Source organism: Aethalodelphis obliquidens, unplaced genomic scaffold (assembly GCF_003676395.1).
Source record: "Aethalodelphis obliquidens isolate GAN/ISIS:26980383/991018 unplaced genomic scaffold, ASM367639v1 scaffold7, whole genome shotgun sequence".
Lineage (NCBI taxonomy): Eukaryota > Metazoa > Chordata > Mammalia > Artiodactyla > Delphinidae > Aethalodelphis > Aethalodelphis obliquidens.
Genome location: NW_020837951.1, coordinates 25,850,582 through 25,874,859, shown reverse-complemented (window position 1 = coordinate 25,874,859; position 24,278 = coordinate 25,850,582). Strand labels below are relative to the sequence as shown.

The 24,278-nt window shown below is 46.0% G+C and overlaps 1 protein-coding gene across 12 annotated transcripts in view; it reads left to right on the top strand.

The window, feature by feature from the left end:
• ZNF462 (zinc finger protein 462) overlaps nt 1–24,278 on the top strand; it is a 143,311-nt gene that overhangs the window by 95,789 nt on the left and 23,244 nt on the right. For all 12 annotated transcript variants that reach the window (XR_003432561.1, XM_027105293.1, XM_027105302.1 and 9 more), the window contains 3 exons: nt 10,282–10,549; nt 12,471–12,607; nt 22,196–22,419. Coding sequence is in view for 11 of the 12 variants with exons in the window: in XM_027105293.1 (XP_026961094.1) it covers nt 10,282–10,549; nt 12,471–12,607; nt 22,196–22,419 (629 nt within the window). In the remaining variant the exon portion in view is untranslated. The remainder of the gene's footprint in view (nt 1–10,281; nt 10,550–12,470; nt 12,608–22,195; nt 22,420–24,278) is intronic.

Here is a 24,278-nt window from a genome sequence, read left to right as displayed (position 1 = left end):
TTCCGAGCCACCACCAGTCCTTTTGCAAAATGAATAGCCTTACACTACATGTCTGGGAGGAGAGTGCATCCATGATGGAGGAAGATTGGTAAAACATTTCATACGGTGAGGATGCAATGCTAAAAATCTGAAAGTAATCCATGAATACCTTCTGGATTGCAGAGGCCTCTATTTTCGTGGCCTTAGGTGTTGACTGTAGCAAAGTCATGGTGCATTTAAATACATGGTACCGTCACACCTGTGCATTTCACGAACATCTGTGCCTACCACAGATCTGTGCCTACCAGTGGGTACGAAAAAGGAGAGAGAGTTTCATAGTGATTCATCCAAAGTGGCTCCCAGATGTCCTGATATCATCTGTTTTAAAGTTTAGACTTTTTGCTGATTTAGGGTGAAAGCCAGAAATTATGCCTGTGACTTCTTGGGATGGTCATGGATCATGAATTTCCTGCCATTCAAATTCTCAAATGTTTCAGAAGCCATTCTCCAGGTAATCAGAAAAGACCCAGGCTTGTTTCAGTAAAAGTGGATCACTGTTTCAATGGGGCGGCTCTATTAACCACAGTGTTCAAGGAGAGAGTGACATTTGGTTCATTGGATTTTCCTGTTAAGTCTGGGTTTTGCAGAGCACTTTTTCCAGTTTGAACTCTTTTTGGATCTTTGTAACACGTTCATTGAGCACCTCTTTTGGGCCAGGCCCTGAACTAAGTCCTGGGAGATAATGAACTTTAGACAAGTTATGGGTGGGTAGTTGGATGGAGGATGCGTGGATCCTGCTTGCAAAGAGATCATAGTCTGGTGGAGGCAAAATAAATTAACCTGCATGCAGCATGAGTACTAGCAGGAAAGCCTGAAGGGGGAGTTAAATAAGTGTATCTAGAAAGATCAGGGAAGATCTTCCTAGTGATAGTAAATTTGAACTGAGTTCAGTCTTGAAAGATGAGTTTGCCAGGCTGAGAAGTCGAAGGAGGATATTGCAAGAATGTACAAAGAAGCAGCGAAAACACACAGAGTGAATGTTAGGAACTTTCCTTGTGGCAGTAGCACTGAGTGGGAGCAGTGTGGGTGTGGAGTGTGGTAGGTCTGGGAAGATGAAGGTGGGCCAGGGCACTGATGTTCAGAGTTTGGACATTTTTCTTGTAAGAAGCCTTGAGTACCTTGATCATATTTGCTTTTAGAAAAGAAAGGGATCTTAGGGGGAGAAGAAACTTGAAGATAGAAAGCCAGTTAGGAGTGTCCTGCAATGCAGGTTCATACAAGCAACCACAGGGGTCTGAACAGAAGCAGTGGCTGTGGAACCGTGAGTGGGTCACAGGTACGGGCTTTTTGGGAGGTTGAACCGATAGGGCTTTTTCATTCCATGTATAGAATGAAAGAGAAATGAATCGAGGATTTGTTCTGATTTTATTGACTGGGTGGATGGTGATGCCACTGGGGGAATATGATACAGAGAAACAAATGGGCTTGTCCCTGATTATAGGACCTAGTGAATTGCAAGTCCAGGAATTCTCTTTTGTTTAGGTCAGACTTGCCTGGATTCCCCCGAAAATACAGAGAAAACGAGAACATGAAGCTCCATGCCAAATAAGGCCTTTGAGAGACCCTTTCAGTGAATTTAAGGATGGTGGGGTGCTAAATCTCAGCCCCTTTTCGTTTTTTTGCTGTTTTTGTCATTTTGAAGACTAACTTTTTGTTTTGTTTTGTTTTCCCTGATCATATTTCAAGGTTTTGTTTTTACTCATCAGAATGACAGGAAGTTTTCAGTGCGTGTTTCCTTCAAGTTTGGCCTCAACCTTATTTTCAGGATTAGGCATTTGTTTTTCCGTTTGTCTCCATGACAACCAAGCCCAGAATTCCTATATATAGTCATCCAGTGCCCATTGTCCCCCCTGGCCATTGTATCATAATCTTGTACATCCAGGCCAGAGAACTCTACTGATGATAGAAGACAAGGAGGTGCCGGAGTCCTTGGCCTGGAGGTTTTCAAGGCATAATCAAAAGAAGGAAATAAAGTAACGTGGCTGCCTTTAGGGATTTATGTTCCCCTTTAGACGCTATCCAGGAGGAGTTGAAACGGCTTGTGTTCCAAAGCTTAGTTTCTAATATAGTTTTCCTTTGGAATGGCCCCGTGTTCTATCTGGAGAACCTTTTTGAGAGTCTTCAAAGGAAATACGTGGACAGTTGAATTGGTGATTTGAAGTCGGTCATGTTCTGGATGCCACATTCTGCTCCCTGTTAATAGCAAGAAGTGAACAGCAGGTATCTTGAGAAGGAAATTGAGTTTCAAAGAAATTCAGATAGAACCTAAGAAATCTTTAAAAATAAGTAAACCTCTTGAATCTGTGAATCATCTTGACAGCTCTGTGCTACAAACAGTTCTTATAACTTCAAACAGAGAGATAGACAGAGGTACAGGATTGAATTTAAGAAAGTTGTTCACAAATTCAATCCAGGAAACGTTTTCTTAAGTACTTTTTTGAATGAAAGGACCATGAGTCTCTGGCTGTGAAAGCACGTAAGATACTATTGCTGTCCATCTAAAATGTAAGCCCCACGAGGGCAGGGATCCTTGCTGGGTTTTCTCACTGATGTATCCCAAATGCCTAGAAGTGCCTGGTACACAGAAGCCTCTCAATAAGTATTTTCTGAATTAATATAAAATAGGGTCAAACATATAGATAGATACAGTTGAAACTTATTTGATATAATCAAGACCTAGTTTCTCAGTGATATTTGCGAATTTCTTAATGCAGGGAATCCTTTTAAAAATGCTTTAAGCATTTTATTTTCACTTAAAAATGCATTCATTCACCAGGATTGTGCTGTAGGTTTCAAGCTTATTTATGTATTTGAGTCTGGGTCTTGTGATTGGAGTTCCCCATTTTCTCTCTTGCATAAACTGTAATCACCTATACTAGTTCCAGTTTCAGTTTCTTTTAAGTGGCATGATAATTTAGACATTTGTGGAACAGTCTTAGAGCAGAGTCCTTCTAGACTTTTATGTTCTCCTCAATCTTTTATCTTGCCAAAACGTAATTTGACAGTAATTTTTTTTTAGCAGCTTGACTTTCTCAAATCTTTTCCAAGCACTTAATGTAGCTTTCATAGAAATGGCAACTTTTATACCCATCTTTCATCATTTTAGGTAATATTAATTAAATTGAATAAGCTCAGTAACAAATATAAATATAACAGGTACAAAGAAGTTTGGGAGAAAAGAAAACTGATTTTTGTTAGCATTAACTCAGCTGCTGGAAGCAGAAGTGGATGGGGCTGCTGCAGAGTGCTCCAGCAACCAGCCTGGACCCTGTTGCCATGGGATGTTTTAAGGTTAAAGGCATAGAGAGAGAAGGCCAAGTTTGTCGGTGGAGGTTGCTTAAGAGAACATATGTAAGTGTAAGCTGAAGTATAATAAGATCCAGATGAAAATCACTATGTGTGTGTGTTGACAAAGCACAGAGGAGAGCAGGGTTCTGTCTGGATTGTTGGGGGAAAGCCTCACAGAGTAGGTGACATTTCAGCTGGGTTTTGAAGGATGGGTAGGGATTTGCTGGGCATAAAGAAGAGGAAGAACATCAGGGAGCCCTTGATCAAGAATTCCCAATGATGAGATATGTAGACAGTGCAAGGAGTTGGGAATTAGCCAAAAGTGAGGCTGGAAACACAGGCTGAGACCAGACTGTAGAGCTGTATGTACCAAGGAGTAGGCTTTATCCTTGAGCCCTGCGGCATAATCATATCATACTCATGTAAGTGATGTACATTATATGTCTATGACGTGTATGCTGGCCAAACTAGAACAGATCTTGGAGGAAGGAAGACCAGCTAGGACGTTGTTAAGAGTTGCCCGTATGGGATCTGAGGACGTGAATGAACAGTGGGAAAGGTAGGCAGGGCCCTGGAGGAGGAATATGATTGGAGCTAAGAAATGACATGTGTCTCCGGGATGTGGTACCTGGTGAAATGTGCTGCCACAGGAAACATCTGACAGTCTGAAGGAGGATTCCCACAGTTTGAGCTTGAACGAAGTGGTGAGCCATGGACTCACATTCAGAACGCCAGTGGAGATGCGTGAGCAAAGATGGTGGCCATGTGCAGCATGTTGAGTTTAAGGCGTCCACCAGACAGAGTTTTTCGGCTTTAGGTGAAGACTCAGATCATGTCTAAGCTCACTGATAAGCAGGAGGATTCTCTATCCCGTCACCAACAGATACCTGGGTTGCTGTCACGTACATGGAAATACTTGGACCCTTTTTGTCCTTTGCCTGAGTTTCTTAGCCATTGTATGATAGGAGTTGATGCCATTCCAAAAGCTTCCTGCCTGTTAACTAAAGTATGTCTTTAGCTGCTCTCTTGTCATCGTTGGTGTGCCCTTCTCAATTTTTCTAGGAACAGTGGGCAGTATTTCCAGCATATTTGGGTCCCAACCCAACCCCTATACTTTGGGCATTTACCATATTTGTTGTTAAATTATCTACAGGTAATATTCTGTTTCTGATACTACAAACCTTCAGTTGCCAAATCACCTGCTTTTCTGAAGAAAATTACAACCTGTGCATCATTTTGAACTCTATGCTATTTTAGGACTTGAAGATTTTCAATCCTTCCTTATGCGATCTCCCTCACCCTCCGATGTACACATTTTTCTGCTCAGATTCATCCTCTGATCTTTATTTCTTTTCTCTGTAGGAATTAAGTCACTTTTGTTGTTGTTGTGATAAGAATGTAGTTGTTTAATTTCTATTTATGACTTAAGGTGGAGGTGTGGTGAATTGAACATTTCGGTAGCTTCACGTCTGGTAGTGATTTCATTAATTAACACACTAGCTAATACTAATTACGTTTATTAATGGAATTCAAGGTTCTCTTGACGTCCTCCCTCCATCTCCCTCACTCCTACTTCCATCAGTCACCAAGTACTGCTGGTACTGCTGATTTTGTCTTCTTCTCCACTAGGTCTTTGGAGATAAGGTGGCTCCATTGAGACTTTTATTTTTTCTTTGCAGTGTATCACCGTCAGTTATTTACACGTCTGTCTGAGACAGTGAGTTGCTTGAGGGCAGGGACCATGTCCTGCTGTTCCAGAACAGGGTCACCCATTGACTTAGATGTTCAATAAATGTTTGCTGAATGAATGGGTGTCATTTAACCGTTTGCTCCCCTGGCCGCCTCTAAAATTTGCTTGCCTAAAATCCTTTTGTCTTTTATTTTCTCCTGGTACTGGATTTGCCCTGACCAAAGAGCCTCTCTTCCAAGCCTGCATGAAAATCTAGCTCAAATATAATTAACTGTGGTCGCTGGCACCAAGGTACTGCTGCCACTTTTTCACCTTCACTCACACCCTCTCTGCGGAGCTGCGGAAAATTGAGAATTGATCCTCCCGTACAGCTTCCTTTTCAGATCACTCAGCGCATAAGGGAGCTGTCCTCTGTGCTGCTCCCACAATTTACTGCCCAATTGATTCTTACTCTTCCCTGTGTCTTCCTTAATCTTGCAATAGTTAAACTCTCCTGGTACTGTTCAGTTTTTCTCTTTGCCCCTTTTATTCCTGCAGTCAGTGGAGTTAAGTGTGTTAGACACAGAGCAGGCGTATATCTTCATAACAGCCAGCTACTCTGTGTTTCTCCTAGTAGATCAGGGCTCCTAGAAGGCATCCCTCGCACCTTCTTCTTTTTTTTTTTTTGGCTGTGCCGTGTGGCTCGTGGGATCTTAGTTCCCTGACCAGGGATTGAACCCGGGCCCCCAGCAGTGAGAGCGCCGAGTCCTAACCACTGGACCGCCAGGAGATTTCTTCCTCGCACCTTCTTTGACTTTGAGTCCCTAGAGCCTGCCTGTGGCCTGACACGAAGAGGGTGTCGAATATTTTGTTGGATCAGAATGTTCACGAGGACTTCATTCTGTCATGTTTATTGTTCTTCCAGAGTTCACTTATTTGTCGTTTGCTATAAAATAGATTTCCAGTGATTATTTCTGTGCTGGCTAATCTCTGGAGAAAAAAGAAAAGAAAAGAAAACAAAACGCTTTGAATGGATACTTACCTGGGTTTGGCTGGAATTCTGGGGGTCTGGAATGAGAGCCAGAAATTTCCCATTTCTCCAGGAACCTGACTGAATGAGAGGGGTGGGTAGGAGGTCTCATCTGGAACTCAGCCCTTCCCCGGTTTGAAATCCTGAGCCGTCCAAGAGACCCCGGGAAACACCCAGCTCCCGTTTGTATTTGTGTACCTTTCTTTTCCCAGCCAAATCCCCCCTGAGGAATGTTAGAGCGTTGTCTTTCTAGGGCAGTTTATCCAGCATCTGACTTAAGCATGCCATTCGGGCCGGCGCATCTCCAGTTCTGGGTATTTGCAGTGCTTACCTGCGTAGCGTGCTTATAGAGGTGTCCCCTGGGTGGTCCCTTTTTTTTGTTTTTATAAAGCATTTTGAAATGTTGGATATTCTTTTTCTTTCCCAGGAATCTTACTTTGTTGATTCTTTTTTCCCATGTGCTCTGAAGTGCTGGTTTTAGTGTTTTCTTTGGTATTCAGTTTAATATTATTTTCTCTTTGTGACCATTTCTACCTAGTCTGATGTTACTTTCTCAGCTATTTCACCCTTGCTGCCATCTCTCTCTCTCTCTTCTCTGCTGTGTGTTTCTTGCTGATGGAACACTCAGATATTCTTTCATGTTCTTCTGACTTGCATCAGGGGACCCCGGAGGTCAACCCATTGAGTCAGATGCCTGATAGACAAGTTTCAGATTTTAGAGTCAGAGAGATCTTTGTTCCAATCCTACCTCTGCCTCTCGGTAGCTGTGTGGCCAGCCATTCTCAGCCCCAGCCATCTCATCAGTAAAATTGGCATGAGAACCTATGTCGTACACCATAGTGGTGAGAATTCGTTGTTGGCTGTTCGGTAACTTACAAAGCCCCACCTGGATGCGCTGTGACCATCCATTCTACAGTTCTGTTATGATCTTGCTTTTATAAAATCATTTTCCTATTATAGACAGTTTACAAAATGGATAGCTCCATATAACTTAGCTAAATTTATTTTGTAACTGCAATTATAAATCATAATTTAATTTCCAAAACTTTGCACATAAATAAAGTCACAAGTCAGAGACCGACACTCTTTTCTGAGACTGCACGTCTCAGGGGTGGGTTAAGAATGGATGGACCAATGCCCTCGTTGCTGTTGGCTCCATCGTAGATATTCGTGGCCAAAGAGGCGGTAAAGATGTAACCCTGTACTCCTGTGCTTTAGCTGCTGTATGTTCCCGTGACCACAGGTCGGGCTCTGCAAGCACAGAGTGTTTTTCCTTTCCTTTTCTTAAGCTTGGAATGAAAGAAAAGAGTCTTAATGATGATTTTTAACTTATGTGACATGCCCTTCACTGCTAAGAATCTGTTTGTCTTTCTAACCTGGGCACAAAAGCATCCTCTTCTGCTCTTCTTTCTGGCTATGCCTCGTGAACAAACTGGGATTTTATGTAGCTCAGCAAATGGGCTTTTTTAGGATCAGTGGAATCAGACACACTCACGTCTTTGTCACTTTAGTGCCTGAAGTGCTAAAACTGTACATTATTCACAAACTCCAAGTGAGAGCGAGGAAGAGTGTGTCTTGGCACCAGAGAGGACAGTAAAGCTCTCAGAAGACCCAGAAAGTTATCACTTGGGCATTATTTCAAGTGTATCCTAAGTGGTGGGATTTGCTTCTTTCTGTAAGTAAACCTGTCCATCTGATTTTAACCAGGAAGGAAGGATTTTATGACACGGATACATACAGGTGCTCTCTTCACACTGCCATTTGTGAAGGCTGATGAGCTGTCCTTTCTTGGAATGCTTTCTCCACGACTTCTAGCATTTTTATTTCAAGTTTCATATCACATAGAAATACCCGTGTTAAAATTGAGAATGTGTTTTTTGAGATGGGTGGAATGATATGCCATAGACCCTAGAAACAAGAAAAATGTGTTGAGTCAGACTCCTCTCCCTTTGGGGAGTTTACCCAAGAGAGTCTTACGTGTGCTCTAGGTTGGGGGTGGCAGAAGGTAGGGGAGACGGATTGACCTGGTTTGTCTTCTGATTAGGAGCCAGTTTGTAATTTTGTTATAAAGGGACTGGAGCTGTCCAGTGCCTTGTGTCTGAGTCTTAGAGGCCGTGGTGGCTGCTTGTTGAGAAATGGGCTGTTCCTTTGTTTTGGTCTCTGGGGAGATTTGTGGATGGTCAACTGGTCAGGGCAGTCGGACCTGCCTTCGGCCTGCTGGTCCCAGGATTTCTTTCCTGTAGAGCTGAGAGCAAACCAGAACCAGCACTGGCGAGAGGGCAGGGCTGGCCGGGGTACTGGCGTGGCAGTGCTTTTCCAGCAGCTCAAGTCCCAGTTAACAGGAGAGGCGGGCAGAGCATGCGTTGTGCTTCATTGTGCGTGTGTCTGAAGCAGAAACTAGTCTTGAGAGCTTAACCAGAAAACATCTCAAACAGTCCATGAAATGGTAAGCAAACCTGCTGTTGAAAGAAAGAATGAGAAGTTGACAGTTGCATTATTGTGATCCTGAGTGGGTTCATCGGCTAGGCTAGGGTCGAGGAAGAAGGAAAAAGGAGATTAAAAGAATCGGCTGAAATGAATTCAGTTGTGTTAACGTCTTTCTTCCTTTGTCTTCAGTTTACACCTGGTAATGAACCCATGGAGGCCCGGAGATATTGTTCGAGTTTCCTTTTGTTTTATTTGTGTGTGTGTGTATGTGTGTGTGGCAGGTTTGTTCACAATTTCCAAAGGGGTTTTTTCCTCCATCCTGAGGAATATGAATTGAGGAGGGGAGGAGGAAACAAGAAGGGGAGGAATTTTAGTATTTCGAAGACAAGAGGTGACCCCACAATAAGGGAACTGCTCTGAGGCCGATGGGATGGATGGTACCAGTCTCATCAAATATGGGTTTTACAGAGCCCCCGTGTGTCCCGCCTGGGGAAATCACACTTTGGAAAATTAGGTGTCCATCAAATCAGGAGGAGGCTGGTACAGTTTCTGTCCCATTTCCCCCCTGCTTTTTGAAAGGCTTAAGAAAAGAGTCCTTTGTTTTCTTTTCAAGGAAAGTTACACTGAAATTCATCTGTGTGGGATTCACAGACTCCCATTTGTGTCATTCATGGGCAGCCGTAGGTTATATAGGACAATGGTGGTGATAACGTTGGTGAATTCCTGACCTCAACATTCAGAGCTGCGTGTTGGGAAAAGGTTCAAGACCTTTTTTTCTTTTCACTTGCTCTCTCTTTTTTAAAAAAAATTATTATTTAAAGAAGAAACTGAGATTTTCCCACCTCCCGTCTACATCAGATTTCCCCACCACATGACATTGGGCGTCACAGGCTTAAGATTTGTGCCTGTCACTTCCAGCATTTTCCTCCGAATTGCAAACTTTCAAATACCTTTTCAGGGAAACTTGTTTGGAATTTCATTTTAATGGGATTTATGAATAAATCTCCATCTTAATGCTGACTAAGCTTTAAACATCCATTCCTGGAGAACACTATTGGATTTTTATATTTTAAAATTTAAATCACTTGACAGTGAAGGCATAAAACACTTTTATATTTGTGAGTGCCATGTGCTTGAGCATTTCTGTTAAAGGCTTTTTTTCCCCCCGGTTGGCTTGAATAATTCTGGGCTGCAAAGGAGGAGATACTGCATCTTCTACTTGCCTTTCTCATGTGGATGCCTGTGTACATTGTGCGGGTTTGTTTATCTCACCTACAAGGATGGGGATTCTGTGGCAGCCTGTTGCCACGCTGCAATTTCCTTTAAAAAAAGTTTACTTTCTTCCTTCACTTGGAAACCTTTAACCTCAGAATTTTATTTTTAAATGCTGTGAACCCTCAAAGTCAGATTAAAAGAAGTGACGCTTCCTCCCTACCTGCCTTTCCCCAGAGATGCGTTGTAGAATGTAAACGAAGATGAAAGCTGGGATCATAGTCAACCCCTTTAAAAAAATACTCAAAACTAGGGCTTCCCTGGTGGCGCAGTGGTTGAGAGTCCGCCTGCCGATGCAGGGGACACGGGTTCGTGCCCCGGTCCGGGAAGATCCCACAGGCCGCGGAGTGGCTGGGCCCGTGAGCCATGGCCGCTGAGCCTGCATGTCCGGAGCCTGTGCTCCGCAACAGGAGAGGCCACAACAGTGAGAGGCCCGCGTACCACAGGAAAAAAAAAACAAAAACAAAAAACTCAAAACTAATGTTGGGGGTTTTCAGGTGTCAGACCTCCACTGTGTTCTTTGTGTCTGGTGTCATCTTCCCCCATCTGTCCACAGACTCATCCTACTCCGAGCCTCCAGATGTGCAGCAGCAGTTGAACCACTATCAATCCGCTGCTCTGGCGAGAAACAACAGCCGTGTCAGCCCCGTGCCTCTTTCTGGAGCCGCTGGGGGCACTGAGCAGAAGACGGAAGCTGTTCTTCACTGCGAATTCTGTGAATTCTCCTCTGGCTACATCCAGAGCATCAGGCGCCATTACAGGGACAAGCACGGTGGGAAGAAGCTCTTCAAGTGCAAAGACTGCTCCTTTTACACAGGCTTTAAGTAAGTGGCATGAAAAACAGCCTTGAAAAACAAGGTGGCAGCACCCGCTTCACCCCTCACCCTGCTCTTCCCTTTCACTCTCCTATCTGGAGCTCATGGGAGGCCCTGCCTGTTGGATGAAGAAGGGGTTGTTGGGTCCAGTCTTCACAAGAGGAGGCTAGTTCCAGAAGACTGTTTTGGGGGTTTGGGGAAGAGATGAAGAGCTATATCAGAACAAATGAGTTTAAAAATCAGAGAAAATGGGTGCCCAAGGAGTGTGAGATCATGGCAAAGGATTTCCCTGACCCAGTATGTGAAACAGTGAGTGTTTTCCCTTTGGAAAACCACACCCTCACCCTCACCTTTTATTTTATTTGCCTTTGGGGGGAAAAAATATCTTCTTGGAAGCAAAGTCAAAGTCAAGAGAGAACACCGGCAGTCGTGACGCCCCTGCTACCCTTGTATAGATTCCTTATTTCTTAAGATCATGTTATTGAAAGACACCCAGAGAACCAAGACTCCACAGTGGGAAGACTAAACTTGAACAATCACAGAGAGATTGTTCCCATCTAGAAAAATATAATCCGGAGTCACCTTTGCTCCTGTGTATGAGAAAGATTGGCGTGCTTCCTATCATTTAATCTAAACTCCTGTGATTTCATCTCATCCTGGGAGATACTGTTTAGGTTCATGGTTACGAGTGTAGAATATGGAGCCTGACTACCTGGGTTTGAACTCCAGCTTTGCCACTTACTGGCTGTATGACTTTGGACAAGTTACTAAGCCTCTCTGTGTCTCTGGTTCCTTATCTGTTAAAAAAAAAAAAAAAAAAAAAAAGGACGATAATAGTACCTACCTTGGAGGGTGCTTGTGAGGAGTAAATGAAGCCGTAAAGTGCTTAGCGTAGTGCTTGGAGCAAAGGAAACACTAATAAGTGTTATTGTATCATAGATAGAAAGCTTTTATAATAATATGAAATGCTATAGTACAGATATAAAGCTATTATCTGCTCCTGCTGCCGTCAGGGCCTGGGCTTTAGGTCACTCCAGTATTTCAATACACACTCCACACAGAGAGGCTGGTGAGTAGACTCCATGCCCCCCCAAAAAACATGAACTGATAGAAAAACAAGTCTCTTTTCCACCAACATCTTAGTTGCTTGGATTTAATGGAAAATGTGTTACATCTCTGACTATTAATGTGGTTCAGTAGTTTTTTAGATAAATATGTATGTGACCTTAGAAGTGAGAGAAGGCAAAAAGGACCCAGATAACAAGGGCCCACTGACAGGTGTACATGTTTCCCCAGAGAGAGGCACTCGGGTTAATAAGAAGGGGACCTTGCCCGTTAAACTCTTGGTTTCATCCATTTTTATGAGACATTTAAGGCTTTGTAAATTTTGAAGTTTTGAAAAGGATGGAGTGGGGAGGCAGTGGTACCCTCTGCCTCCGAGCTGGTACAACAGCTCTGAGTTTCCTTTACGTGGTCATCAACCGTCCTGACCTCCTAACCAGCCTGCCCTCCCCTGTTCCCTGGGAAGAGTCACCGAGGCAGCTGACGAATCTTCCCAGCTTCAAAACAGTCCCTCTCCTGAGCTTGATGAGAAATATATTCTCGTAGGGATTTTGTTTTATATTTTGTTTTAAGTTTAACAGGCAACTTCTAATTCTCAAGAATAAGATCAGGAGTCTATTTCTTTCTTTTCAAACTCAGCCCTGCCTGAGCCCAGCCAGGTGGCAAAATTTCCAAAAAGAAGTTACCGCTGCGTGACAGTGCTTAGTTATTGCACGAGGGACCAGGGCACTCGTGGTCAGCAAACATGATGAACCACTGTAGTTTTGGCCCCCGGGTGGAGTGTCTCTGTAGTAGGGTTGCTGGCAGGGGGTGTGAGTGAGATGCTCCTTGGTTACACTCATCGCCTCTCTCCCCACCTCCCTCCCAGATCTGCTTTTACTATGCACGTGGAAGCCGGGCATTCGGCGGTCCCCGAGGAGGGCCCCAAAGATCTTCGCTGTCCTCTCTGCCTCTATCACACCAAATACAAACGCAACATGATTGACCACATCGTGCTGCACCGAGGTAACCTTCCAAGCTCGGTTTTCTTGTGCGGGGCGGGGGAGGGCGGCTCGGGTGGCGTTAGAGGGAAGCCGTCTCAAGGTGGAAGCGGCACCTTTGCCTGGTCCCTTGCTCCCCACCGTATCTCCCCTCAAGAAATCACAGCGATCACCCTAGTGACAGCCAAGAGGGTAAAAACATCTTCCAGCTGAGAGGATTTCCTTCACGTGGAGGGAGGCAAAGGTGATGGATTCTGCAGTGAACAGTTCTGCGGGGCTTCCCCCTGAGAGGGAGTTTTATATCCTGAGTCCTCCGCTCTCACGGCCTTGCTAAGGAAGGAGTGAATGAGAAGCAGAGTGGGTGGGTGAGGGCAAGGAGCTCTGTGGCTGTAAGCAATTCTTTGGACGAACACCAAAATGATGATTTCCGAAGCAGAACGCGGAATTTCCCTTGAACTGGATGGAGAGAGAAAATTCTTAAAACTGGAAGTGGCCTGATATATGTTAGAAACCCCATAGGCTTTGGGTTTAAATTCTAGATTTAAAGCCTCCTGTGTTTAACCTCCCTCTCCTCCGTAAAAAGAGGTGACGAGTTACGCCTCTGAGGTGACATATTGAGTGTCTAGTGTGTTCCATGTGGGTGCATCCTGGGTGTTCCGTAACCGTCGGCTCCTCTGCTAAGCTGGGGTACGTCTTTTAGGTCCTCTTTGTTTTTTCTTTGAGTGGAGTTTACTGCTGGCCAATTCAAACAGTTAAACAACAGGCCCGTCTGCACTGGAAGGAAAAATATGTTTATGTAAAACCTACTTTATCCGGAAGAGATTCAAGCCAGAGGTGGATGGAAAAAGATGGCTAGAGTACCCGTTGCCAGTCTCTCTTGCTATTTCCACCTACTGACCTTTCCATCTCTCCTTCCTTCCTCCCTGCCTCCCTCCCTCTCTCCCTCCCTTCTTTTCTTCCTCTTCCTGCCTCTCTTCCTTCCTTTACCTCTAACCTGGGAAAGCTTTTAGGTATTTGCTGAAAATACCGGAAAAAGACTCGAAGGCAACAAGTGTCTTCTGCTGCCCTGCTGAGATGTTACTCTGAAATGCTGGGCATCGCAGGGGGCGGGGGGAGGGGGCATTTTCAAAGTTGCCAGCATTTCCACAGAGCCGCTGCCTTTGGCCGGCACGTTTTGTGACATGTCACCCACATCTGCTGCAAACTCCGTGGAAGCCTCAACCTTCAGCACCCTCAGGTCCCCCTCCTCCCCGGGCAGGCTTATGAGACGTGACATGCCTGCTGGCGAGGACGTCCGCCTGCAAGCTAGGGAAAGCCACGCAGGAGCGTTTAGGCAGGAATTCCTGGCCCGACTGCCCCCTCCTGGTGTGCCTCCTCAGCCACCTGGCTTCCGGTCCCCCGGCCCATGTGTGTGTCGCTGGCTCTGTGCCCGCACTGCTTGGGGCGAGGCCAGGCGTCGTGCTGCTGTAGAACAGACAGCATCGGTGAGACCCCACTCTGGCGGTGGATTCTCTCTCTTTTCCATGTTGCTGCCTGGTGGGATCAGAGCCTTGATGCCTAATGCGCTTGATGACTTTCCTTCCCTGAGCTGAGAATTCAAGAAACGGAGGCAGAGGGAGAGAAGCGCTTAATGCCTGGAGCATGCCACACCTGACGTGGTGCTTCTCACACACGCTTACTTCATCGTCCAGCCACACTGGGAGGGACAGTACTGTGACCCGTAGTCCTGTTATATGTACGTGAAGCTGGAAAAAACTTTTTCTTTGATTTAGTGTAGTTATTTACGATCGTTTCACAAAGGATGTAAGGTATCTTAAAAATAGTCGTGCAGAACTGTAGGATTAAAAACAAATGAGAAGGGCTTCCCTGGTGGCGCAGTGGTTGAGAGTCCGCCTGCCGATGCAGGGGACACGGGTTCATGCCCCGGTCCGGGAAGATCCCAAAAGCCGCGGAGCGGCTGGGCCCGTGAGCCATGGCCGCTGAGCCTGCGCGTCTGCAGCCTGTGCTCCGCAACGGGAGAGGCCACAACAGTGAGAGGCCCGCGTACCGCAAAAACAAACAAAAAAAGAAACAAATGAGAAGATTGGGGCAAATGCAGGTTAAGGAGAAGGCAGTTGAAAGTCACGTCAAGTATGAAAAAGCTCACCTGGAGTCTGGGTACTCGGTGTCCGCCATGAGGTGCTGTGCGTTTGTTAGCAGCGGGCTGCAGGCGTGGCCCTGGGACTGCGGCCCACGGCAGGAGAGACAAAAACGGGATCAACTGGATTTAGAGTGTTTGTTAGACTCTTGAAATTTTGTTCAGGAATCTGAGATGCTGGAACCTGAAAGGAGTTTCTCTGCTGGGTTCTCCTGAGGGGACCGTGTAGGGTGTAGTGCATACTGTCCCCACCCTGAATCCAGTGCTGAGTCCCTTGAGCCCACAAGGGCTGAAGTAGTTTAACCAAAGTCATCCAACCGGTGAGCAGGGAAGCTGTGTGTCAATGCAGTCCTCTGACCCCATGACCCATCCATCATATTGCCTGTCACTGGTTACTTACAGTCTCTTCTCTTTATTTATAGAGATGATTTATTTTAAAAGAGGCATCAGAGTATATAGATATTGTCCTCATTGGGGTCAGAAAGTACACAACCTGGAATGAACATGAGCATTTGAGGGTTGGTGGTAATAATGACAACATCCATGGCAACAGCAATGGTTACTATTACTGAGAGCTTATTAGGTACCAGGTGCTGTGCTAAGTGCTTTCCAGTGAGTCATTTTATGGAATTTTCACAAAACCCTAAGTGGTAGGTATTACTGTTATCCCTGACAACAACAGAAAAAACAGGTTCAGAAAGACTGAGCATCTTACCTAAGGTCAGATGACTAATAAGCAACCCAGCTGGGATCTGAACCCAGGCTTGTCTGACCCCCAGCCCATGCCTTTACCCACCAGGCGTCACTGTCTCATCCTTGGGGAGGTGGTTGGTGTCACTCTGTTGAGCGTTCTAGTGGCTGTGGCGTTTGGGTCTGAGGATGGCGTGGTCTGGAGGCTGCAGGTCAGAGACGAGGACCACTGAGCTGCAGGGGGCAGGGTGCTTCGGGACAGCGTATCTGCCATCTGCATCCTGGCCTGGCTTTGGTGGCCATCCCAACTCAAAATGGCAGCTCAGTGGGAAGCTGGTCTCGACAAGTCAAGAGACAGGGCTGGGTGTCTGCCTGGCAATTTCGAGTTGGGGCTGATCTCAAAGTAACCAGATGTGGCTCTTCCTCCACCTGTGCTTTCCTTACTCTGTGGATGAATAAACATCTTTGGTCTCTAGACCCTGCAGTACGAGATCTTTCTGAGACCGTAGTTAATTAAAATACGTGGAATGAAAGGCAAGAAAAGCAACTTCTGAACTGGCCCTGAGACTGAGCTGCTGTTTGCAAGACTGGAGTCTCCTTAGCTTTTTGTTCAGACAAATTGCTATATTTACATAGGGAGGAAGGGAAAGAGAATCCGTTTCACTCCTGGGAAATCTGAATGAGAAATAATCATGGAATTACGTTGGCTGTGGCAAAAGAGAGCGAGCATACTGTTTGTCCGTGCATTCAGCAAACATTCATTATTTGCTTGTTTCATGCCACGCCGTGCTGCGTTCTTTGGGTTAAGATGGGATACACGAGACCCAGTCTGCCTCTTCAAGGAGATGAAGCGTGTGCATAAGTCCATATAAAATAATGAGTGATCAGTATCTAGGAGATTCCCAGTGGCAGATATATTTCTGTTTGGGGTAGAAAAAGGTGGTAGAGGGGGGTAGCTTTCAAACTGATCCATGATAACATTTCAGCAGGCAGAGAAGACTTAAGGTGGGTGTATTCGTTATCTGGGGGACTTAACAAAAGTGCATCCTCTTTCTGTTTTGGAGCCCGGAAGTCTGAAATCCAGGTGTTCATAGGGCTGGGCCCCTCCTCAAGTCACTAGGAGAGAATCCTTCCTTGTCTCTTCCCGGCTTCTGCTGGCTCCCGACTTCCCTGGGCTTCCCTTGCCTTGTGGCTGCATCATCACTCCAGTCTCTGCCTCATCTGCACATGGCCTTGTGTGTGTGTGTGTGTCGGTGTGCCCTTTCCTCTTCTTATAAGAGCACTGGATTTAGGACCCACTCTAACCCGATATGATCTCATCTGGACCTTGTCTTGACTAACATGCAAAGACCTCATGTCCCAATAAGGTCACATTCTGAGGGGCCAGGTGGACATAAATTTCTGGGAGCACCGTTTGACTCACTACAGAGTGGAAGGAGAATTTTAACAAACCAGTCAGGTGAGTGGAAGCAAGACGTGTTTACAGAGTGGTATCAGACTGTTCTGAAGAGAATAGGAGACAAGCCTAGGAAAGTATATTCCGGCCAAATTAAGGAGGGCTTGGGTACCAGCATAGGGGTAGAACGTTACTCTGTAGGTAGTTGGGAAGCTGCGGTACTGATGAGACACCTGTGAATTCTAATTTAGCAAAGATTGAAGCCAAGGATTGTAGACCCATCTCTTGGAGGAGCTGTGAACTTAGGTCAGATCAACATTTGGTGAGGTTGACCATGATCGGACCAATTTAACTGGAGAAAAATTAAGCCCTGAGACTTCTGTTTCAAGGAGAAAGTTGGTGGTAGGAGGTTTGGTGGGTTTCCATTCATGCCACAAACACACACTGAACACCCATCCTGTGCTAGTGTTGCTTTAAGCTCTAGGGATACAGCCGGGAAGAGTCAGGCCAGGTCTGGGCACGAAGGAGCTTGAGCTTTAGTGGCAAGAGAGACAGTGAACAAAGGAGGAAACAGTTTGGGGAGTATGTTTCCACTGAGCTCTTTTTTTAAAAAATAAATTTATTTATTTTTGGCTGCGTTGGGTCTTTGTTGCTGTGCACGGGCTTCTCTAGTTGCAGTGAGCCGGGGCTACTCTTCATTGTGGTGCACGGGCTTCTCATTGCGGTGGCTTCTCTTGCTGTGGAGCACGGGCCCTAGATGCGCGGGCTTCAGTAGTTGTGGCTCGCGGGCTCTAGAGCGCAGGCTCAGTAGGTGTGGCACACGGGCTTAGCTGCTCCGTGGCACGTGGGATCTTCCCAGAGCAGGGCTCGGACCTTGTGTCCCCTGCACTGGCAGGCAGATTCTTAACCACTGCCCCAGCAGGGTAGTCCCTCCACTGAGCTCTCGTCACCATTGGAAGCACAATGCCTCATGCATCGCTTTGCCTAGACGTCCCTTGTATATTTACAGCAAACCTGGGTATAAAAAGCTGGGCACAGATTGAATTATAGGCATGAAACAGTTCTGCCAAATATTTACATTATAATTATGAAGCTCTGTAATCACTGAGACTGGTCTCCAGTTGGCTTGTTAACCTCTCCGTTTCCCAGCCTGTAACCTCAATATGTACACAGATGCTGAGTACAACTGAACCCTGCAGGTGGGTATCTTGTTGGAACTGAACTAATCTCCCCTAATTGATCTGATCAGTATCATTTTTCTTGAGAAAAAAAAAAAAATCTACGGTGAGATTGATAGTCTTTCGTTTTATTCAGTGAGATTACACGTTCCCTTCCTCCCCGTCACGTGCTTTGGCCTGTTAGAATTAGAGGTGCAGTTCCCAGCTCTGTCTGGCTTGCGGGTGGTAGCCTGGCTGATGGCAAAACTTCTTACGGGAGCTGTTGTGCTTATGTTTCTGCGTGTCTATTTATGGTTATATTTGGGGATGGTGGCTTTCTAGTTCTCAGCCTTTGTCAGTTGTTTGGCGCTGAGAGGGTAACAGGTGGGTCTTTGGTTTGGCCCAGAGAGGGTCTCGGCCCTCTACCATGGTAACCTGCATTCAGAGTTTGTTGGAGTGAGTGACTTCCAGATCTCCCCCAGCTTCCTGTAGGCCTGGCACGTTGTGGGGAGGAAACCCATGTGTGTTGTGGGCTCCCTTTCGGGAAGGATTTTTCCTTGGTGATTCTGGGCTCCACAGTGATGTGGGTTTTCGCTGTGTTGAGCAGAAGTGGCCCCCTCACCCCTGCCTCGGTAGTGGCGATCTTGCAGATTTTTCCACCCGGCACACGCTTCCGGGCTCTTGGTGAACTTTAGCACCCATGTGCTACAGTGTGGCGTTGCTCCGGGCTGGAGCCTCTTGGCTTTTCTGTCCAGCTGCGGTGCTAAGCCATCTTTTGAGTGTGAGGAGATGAGAGACACGATCTATCTTGTAGTCAGACTGGTGAAGTCATAATATTTTTGCAACCAGAGCTGGAAGCTGAGTCACAACGAGTGTGATTCAGGCCTTGATTTCTTACCCAAGGTAATTTCGAGAGGTGTGAAGTCAGGAAAAGACCCACAGTTGTCGCTGCCCCCGTAGAAAAAGCCCCAAGCGCTGAGCTTCTGTAGCCAAGACAGGGCTCAGGCCCCACCTGGAAACATTCCAGTCTCCCACTTCAGGACCTTCACTGGCCTCCACCGTGAATAACCTTATTGAAGAAACGCTATCGGTCCTTCACCTGCTTTTTAGAGTCTGTCTTGTTTTATATCTTGGTCATGTTAACCATGTTTGTAGAAAGGAAAAAAAAGATAACTTTTTTCTAAAATTAACATCCATATAACTAAGAGACTTGGGACATACTGTAGTTAATGTCTTAGTTTGGAAATGGGAAGTCTTACCTTTCAGGATAAGTCAGCAGGGAAATGACCTTCTATGAAATCCAGAAGATATTTGAAAGAAATACAGATAGAAATGGTTGCCTTAGACACCGATAGCTTTTGTGATTTTGAACTATTAGGAATAAAAAGCTTAGCAGTGCATGGCGAACAGACTGGATGTGCCCAGAGAGCTCTTTTCAGGAGGAACAGAGGAGGGTGCGGGTAAAGGTCAGCGGACCCAGGCTCCAAGGTCACAACTTTGTGCTGAACTAGAGGAGCGACTTCGAGGAAGTAGCTTAACTGGTCCGTTCTCGGCTTTCACTGGAGATAATCAAACTGACTTTGCAGGGCGTTGTGAGAATAAAAAGTAGCTGAGAGGATCGAACACCTAACCATGCTTGAAACATAGTGAGCCCTTAATAAACGGGAGCAGCCGTTCCCATTCATTGTTATGGTTTCACCTCCAAGGTATTATTCTGGGTGCTCCTGACTTTGTGCAAAATGCATTTAGACACACAGAGTGAAATAGGAAACTGCAAAGAAGACTAACCAAAGTGGTAGAGGAGTTGAAAAGGAGACCTATCAAAAAAAACACAAGCTTGAAAGAAACGATTATTTATGGGGGAGAAGGGAAGACTGGAGGGCGACCGAATGTCTTCAAGGTATTGAGGCGTCGTTATGTGGAAAATTATAGCCAGCTGTTCTCCATCTCCACGGAGGTCGACAGAACCGGGGCCGACGGGACAGGCCAGAGCCGAAGAAGGAAAGGGGAAGCAGTAGAAATGACAAAATATAAATCAGGAGCAAACACAGAGAGCGTGGGGCGGGGGGAGGGTGCGAGTCTCAACACTTCCCATGAACTCCTGAGCTGCAGGGTGGAACCCGGTCCCCTCGCTTCAGCCTGCCCCCCGTCTCTTGCCGCGGGCGCCAGCTTGCTCGTAGCTCATGGCCACGCCTGTCTAACCCAGGGCAGCTGGACTGAATAGTTGGCACTTGACCTGGAGCGGTGTCTCAGTCGGGGTCCATCTTGCTTCTTCAGGGTGCAGCTGTCTGGAGGCATTTTCTGTCGGCGTGACTGGGGGGGAGGAGGTGCTGCTGGCCTTGGTGGGCGGGGGCCTGGGGTGCTGATGATACACGTGCCGCACTGCACGGGAAAGCCTCCCACAGCAAAGCATTATCTGGCATCAGAACATCAGTAGTGCTGCTGTTGAGCAAACGTGGATTAGAGGAATAGAACATCACAGGCTGGGCTTTCTTAAGGCTCATTAGTTTACGCCAAAGCATTTTTTCCCTCCATTTACACCAAACCGTGGAACTGAATGGTTAGAAGACTGTTACAGCATTTACTATTCTAAGAAAATGTGTGGATTCCATTATAATCATGTGTTTCTTAGCTGTCTGCTCTACTGTGGTTTAAAAATATTTATATTTCTAAATAAGCGACTGACTCTTTGTACAGGGAAAATAACATATGCATTAGAGCTCCAGGGAGTGTGGTGCAGACACCACCTTCCACGCTTCCTCTGCCCAGATTCTTGCTGGCCAATTAATCGCTGCATTCAAGGGCTCCCACGGCAGGGACTGCCCTGCACTGAGAATGTGCTGGTTGAGAGAAAGACAGGGCTTCAGGTGGGAAAATTCCCCAGGGGCCAAACACAGGCCAGCAACAAAGGGAGGCCTCCCAGAGTGAGCGGCTTCACACAACATCTTGATGCTCTGGAAATGTTGCCACTCGGTGACTCTGAGGGTACAGCACACTTTCCTGACTTACTAATACATTGCTCTTTCTAAATAATATATGTTGTGTGTGTCCATCTGTAAACTTTCAGAGTCTTCTGAAATTCAGACACAGCATGAAAGCACACGCTATATTTGATCCTTGCATAAATAGCACAGATTTTAATTTTATCCCAGTTACGGATATCTGGCGCGTGTGCCGAAACTCTGGGCAGACTGGTGTGAAATTTAACTTGAGCAGCTAAACACAAGGGTGAGAGAGCACAAAGTAAACAAGCACACACACTTCCAGCCCTACAGCATTTGGTATGTGAATGGGAAAAGCACCCAAATCCTCTCTCTCTTTTATTTTCTCCCTTGTGACAGTCAGATTACAGATTGTCTGTAAAGGCACAAATCCTCCACATCTCCCACGCCACCCCTTTCTCCCCCGGAAGGCTGCCTGCAACCGTTTCATCTGCCTGAGTTCTTCCGAGGTGCCGTTGGAGTTTCAGTGAATGAAAGTGTCCAGGATGCTTTGTTTTCAGATTTGAACTTAGATTAGAGATTCCCTTGGTTTCCAGAAAAGGAAAACAGTCTCCTTGAGAACATCTTGGAAGGGGAAACAGGAATGGAATTGGAAACGATGGGAAATAACAGACTTGCGGTTTGGTAGATGGGCATGGGGATCTCGGTTTGGGCAATTGCAGAGTTTGTGACCCCTAGAGAGTTACTTAAAAGCTCAGTTCCTTGCTTTACTAATTTGTAAAAATGGGAATAACTCCAGCCTAATAGAGTAGCTAGGGAGGTACACAGTGGTGGCACATAGGTGCTCCGAAAATGTCATTTTCCTTCCCCCTTAAAGACACCTGTGACATCCGTAAGTCCAGCCTAAATGCCACGTGCTGAGGAAGTAGGATGCGCTGTTGCTGCTGATAATCACTCATGTTGGTACAAATTCTGTTCTTCTCTCCTCCTTTAACCATCTCCATTCAGGAATTCGCCAACACCTTTCAGCCTGCCCACCCCTGTTTATAGGCCATTCTGGGTATTAAGTACACAGAGAGCTTTTGACCTTAGAAACACCTGTGTGTCCCAGCGGACTGTGTTGATTTGGGGGGTTGGAGGAGGGACGGTGGGCATGTGCATGCAGTTCACGGACCTGGAGCCATGAGAAGTAGCAACAGTGGATGGGTGAGTCTCTCCTTGTACTCCCGAGAGAGGACATCTGCCTTCATCAGTAAAAATTCCCATCTTTATATTCAATTTGTTTCCACAGAAGAGCGCGTTGTCCCCATTGAAGTATGCCGATCCAAACTGTCAAAATACTTGCAGGGAGTAGTTTTCCGCTGTGATAAGTGTACCTTCACCTGCTCCAGTGACGAGAGCCTCCAGCAACACATAGAAAAGCACAATGAACTGAAACCTTACAAATGCCAGCTCTGCTACTATGAGACCAAGCACACGGAGGAACTGGACAGCCACCTTCGGGATGAGCATAAGGTACGGGCCTGGCCTCCCTCCTCCCACCCCCGCCCCCAGCACACCTGGGGGAGGGGCTGGGCCAAATTTAGCCACACCCATTGTGTGCAAGACAGAGACACGCGCCAAAGTAATGTTTAAAATGAGGTTCAGTTTATTCTTTTATAAAAGAACTGTAAGGTCGTTTTAGAAAAGTGGAACACGTAGGTGGGGGAGAGAGAACCACCTGTAATGCTACCCCCACATCCAACTGCTTAACATTTTTGGTCTCTTCTATGCCCACTTTCCTTTGTTTTATTTAATTATGATTCTACCTTACATGAAAGAGCATATCTTTCCTTTCTTGTTCTTAACTTACCCTAACTGGAGTATTTTTCCATGTTATTTTTTATTTTTTTGCGGTACGCGGGCCTCTCGCTGCTGTGGCCTCTCCCGTTGCGGAGCACAGGCTCCGGACGCGCAGGCTCAGCGGCCATGGCTCACGGGCCCAGCCGCTCCGCGGCATGTGGGATCCTCCCGGACCGGGGCATGAACCCGCGTCCCCTGCATCTGCAGGTGGACTCTCAACCACTGCGCCACCAGGGAAGCCCTTCGTGTTATTTTAAATGTACTGTCACGAGAGTTGATGAACTTTTTCCATAAAGGGCTAGATCGTAATAGTTCAGGCTTTGCAGGCTAGATGGTCTCAGTGGCAGATACTCAGCTCTGCCCTTGTAGCAAGAAAGCAGCCCTAGACAAGACAAAAATGAATGGTCATGGCTGTGTTCCAATAAAACTTTATTTACAAAATTAGGCGACAGGCTGTGGACCCTTAGTTGCCGGCCCCTATTCTATCTGGTGGCTCTGCCGGTGTGTCCCTCAGTCATGTAGGTTGTTTCTGATATATTGCTGACTACAAAAATTTTCCAAGGCTTTGCTATTCATGTCTGAACATTGTAAGGACTGTGCAGTATGTGTTTTATTTGTGGAGGGAACAGATTCGTATAGGACATAAAATAAGGGGTTTATGAAAAAGAATTCTCTTCCAAAAGTCTGCTGATCAGAGGGTAAAGTCATCCCAGATGGCTTCCTCACTTCTCTGAGGACTTGTGTGGCGCATCAGGAGTTGAGACAGTTGTTTCTGGTTTTGTATATTGTCCAGAGTGTGGGGAGTGGGGGGGGGGGCAGGGATGATCAGTATTTGTTTCATGAAAAGAGCCTATTGAAATGTTTTCTAATTAACCAACAAATCCAAAACATCTAGTGCGTGTTTACCTAAGGCACAATGAGAAGCACTTTTGATACTGTTTCCTTTTTTCCTTGCTCTGTGTACTGTCAGTGGAAATAACAGCTTCTCTTTTCTGGACTTACAAACCCAAGTTATAAAGATTCCTGTCTGAGTCATCTGCACCAAGGGTTAGAATTTTTCTGTGGGGTGTTGAGAGAGAAGGCTGAGCTTATCACCCATCTACAGTTTAATAGTTTGATGCTAACTTTTCTGCTTTGGAATGCCTTCATTTTCTAATGTGTCTCCCCAAAAATGAAAGCAGAGAAGAAAAGCCTGAATTACCTCACTTAAAAACTTCCAATACCCTTTCTTATCCAAACTTCCTGGGCATTTCTGCCCCCAGACTGAAAGGAAAATCACTTATCTATCTCAAGCTAAGCTTTCTACAGTTATGCACACGTGTCTTATTTATGTAACCACCTCGGATCTTTTCATTGTAGTGTTGAAGCCATCAGACTGGTATTTTGGGACTGAGCAAACCAGGGAGGTAGATTCTTCCCCAATGGTTGCACAGTAGCTGTGAGTCACTGGAGAATTCCAGAGAAGGCTAGAAACCATACCAGATGTGAAAGCAGGCGGAAATGTGGGGCTTTGGAATATGCGTCAAGCAAAC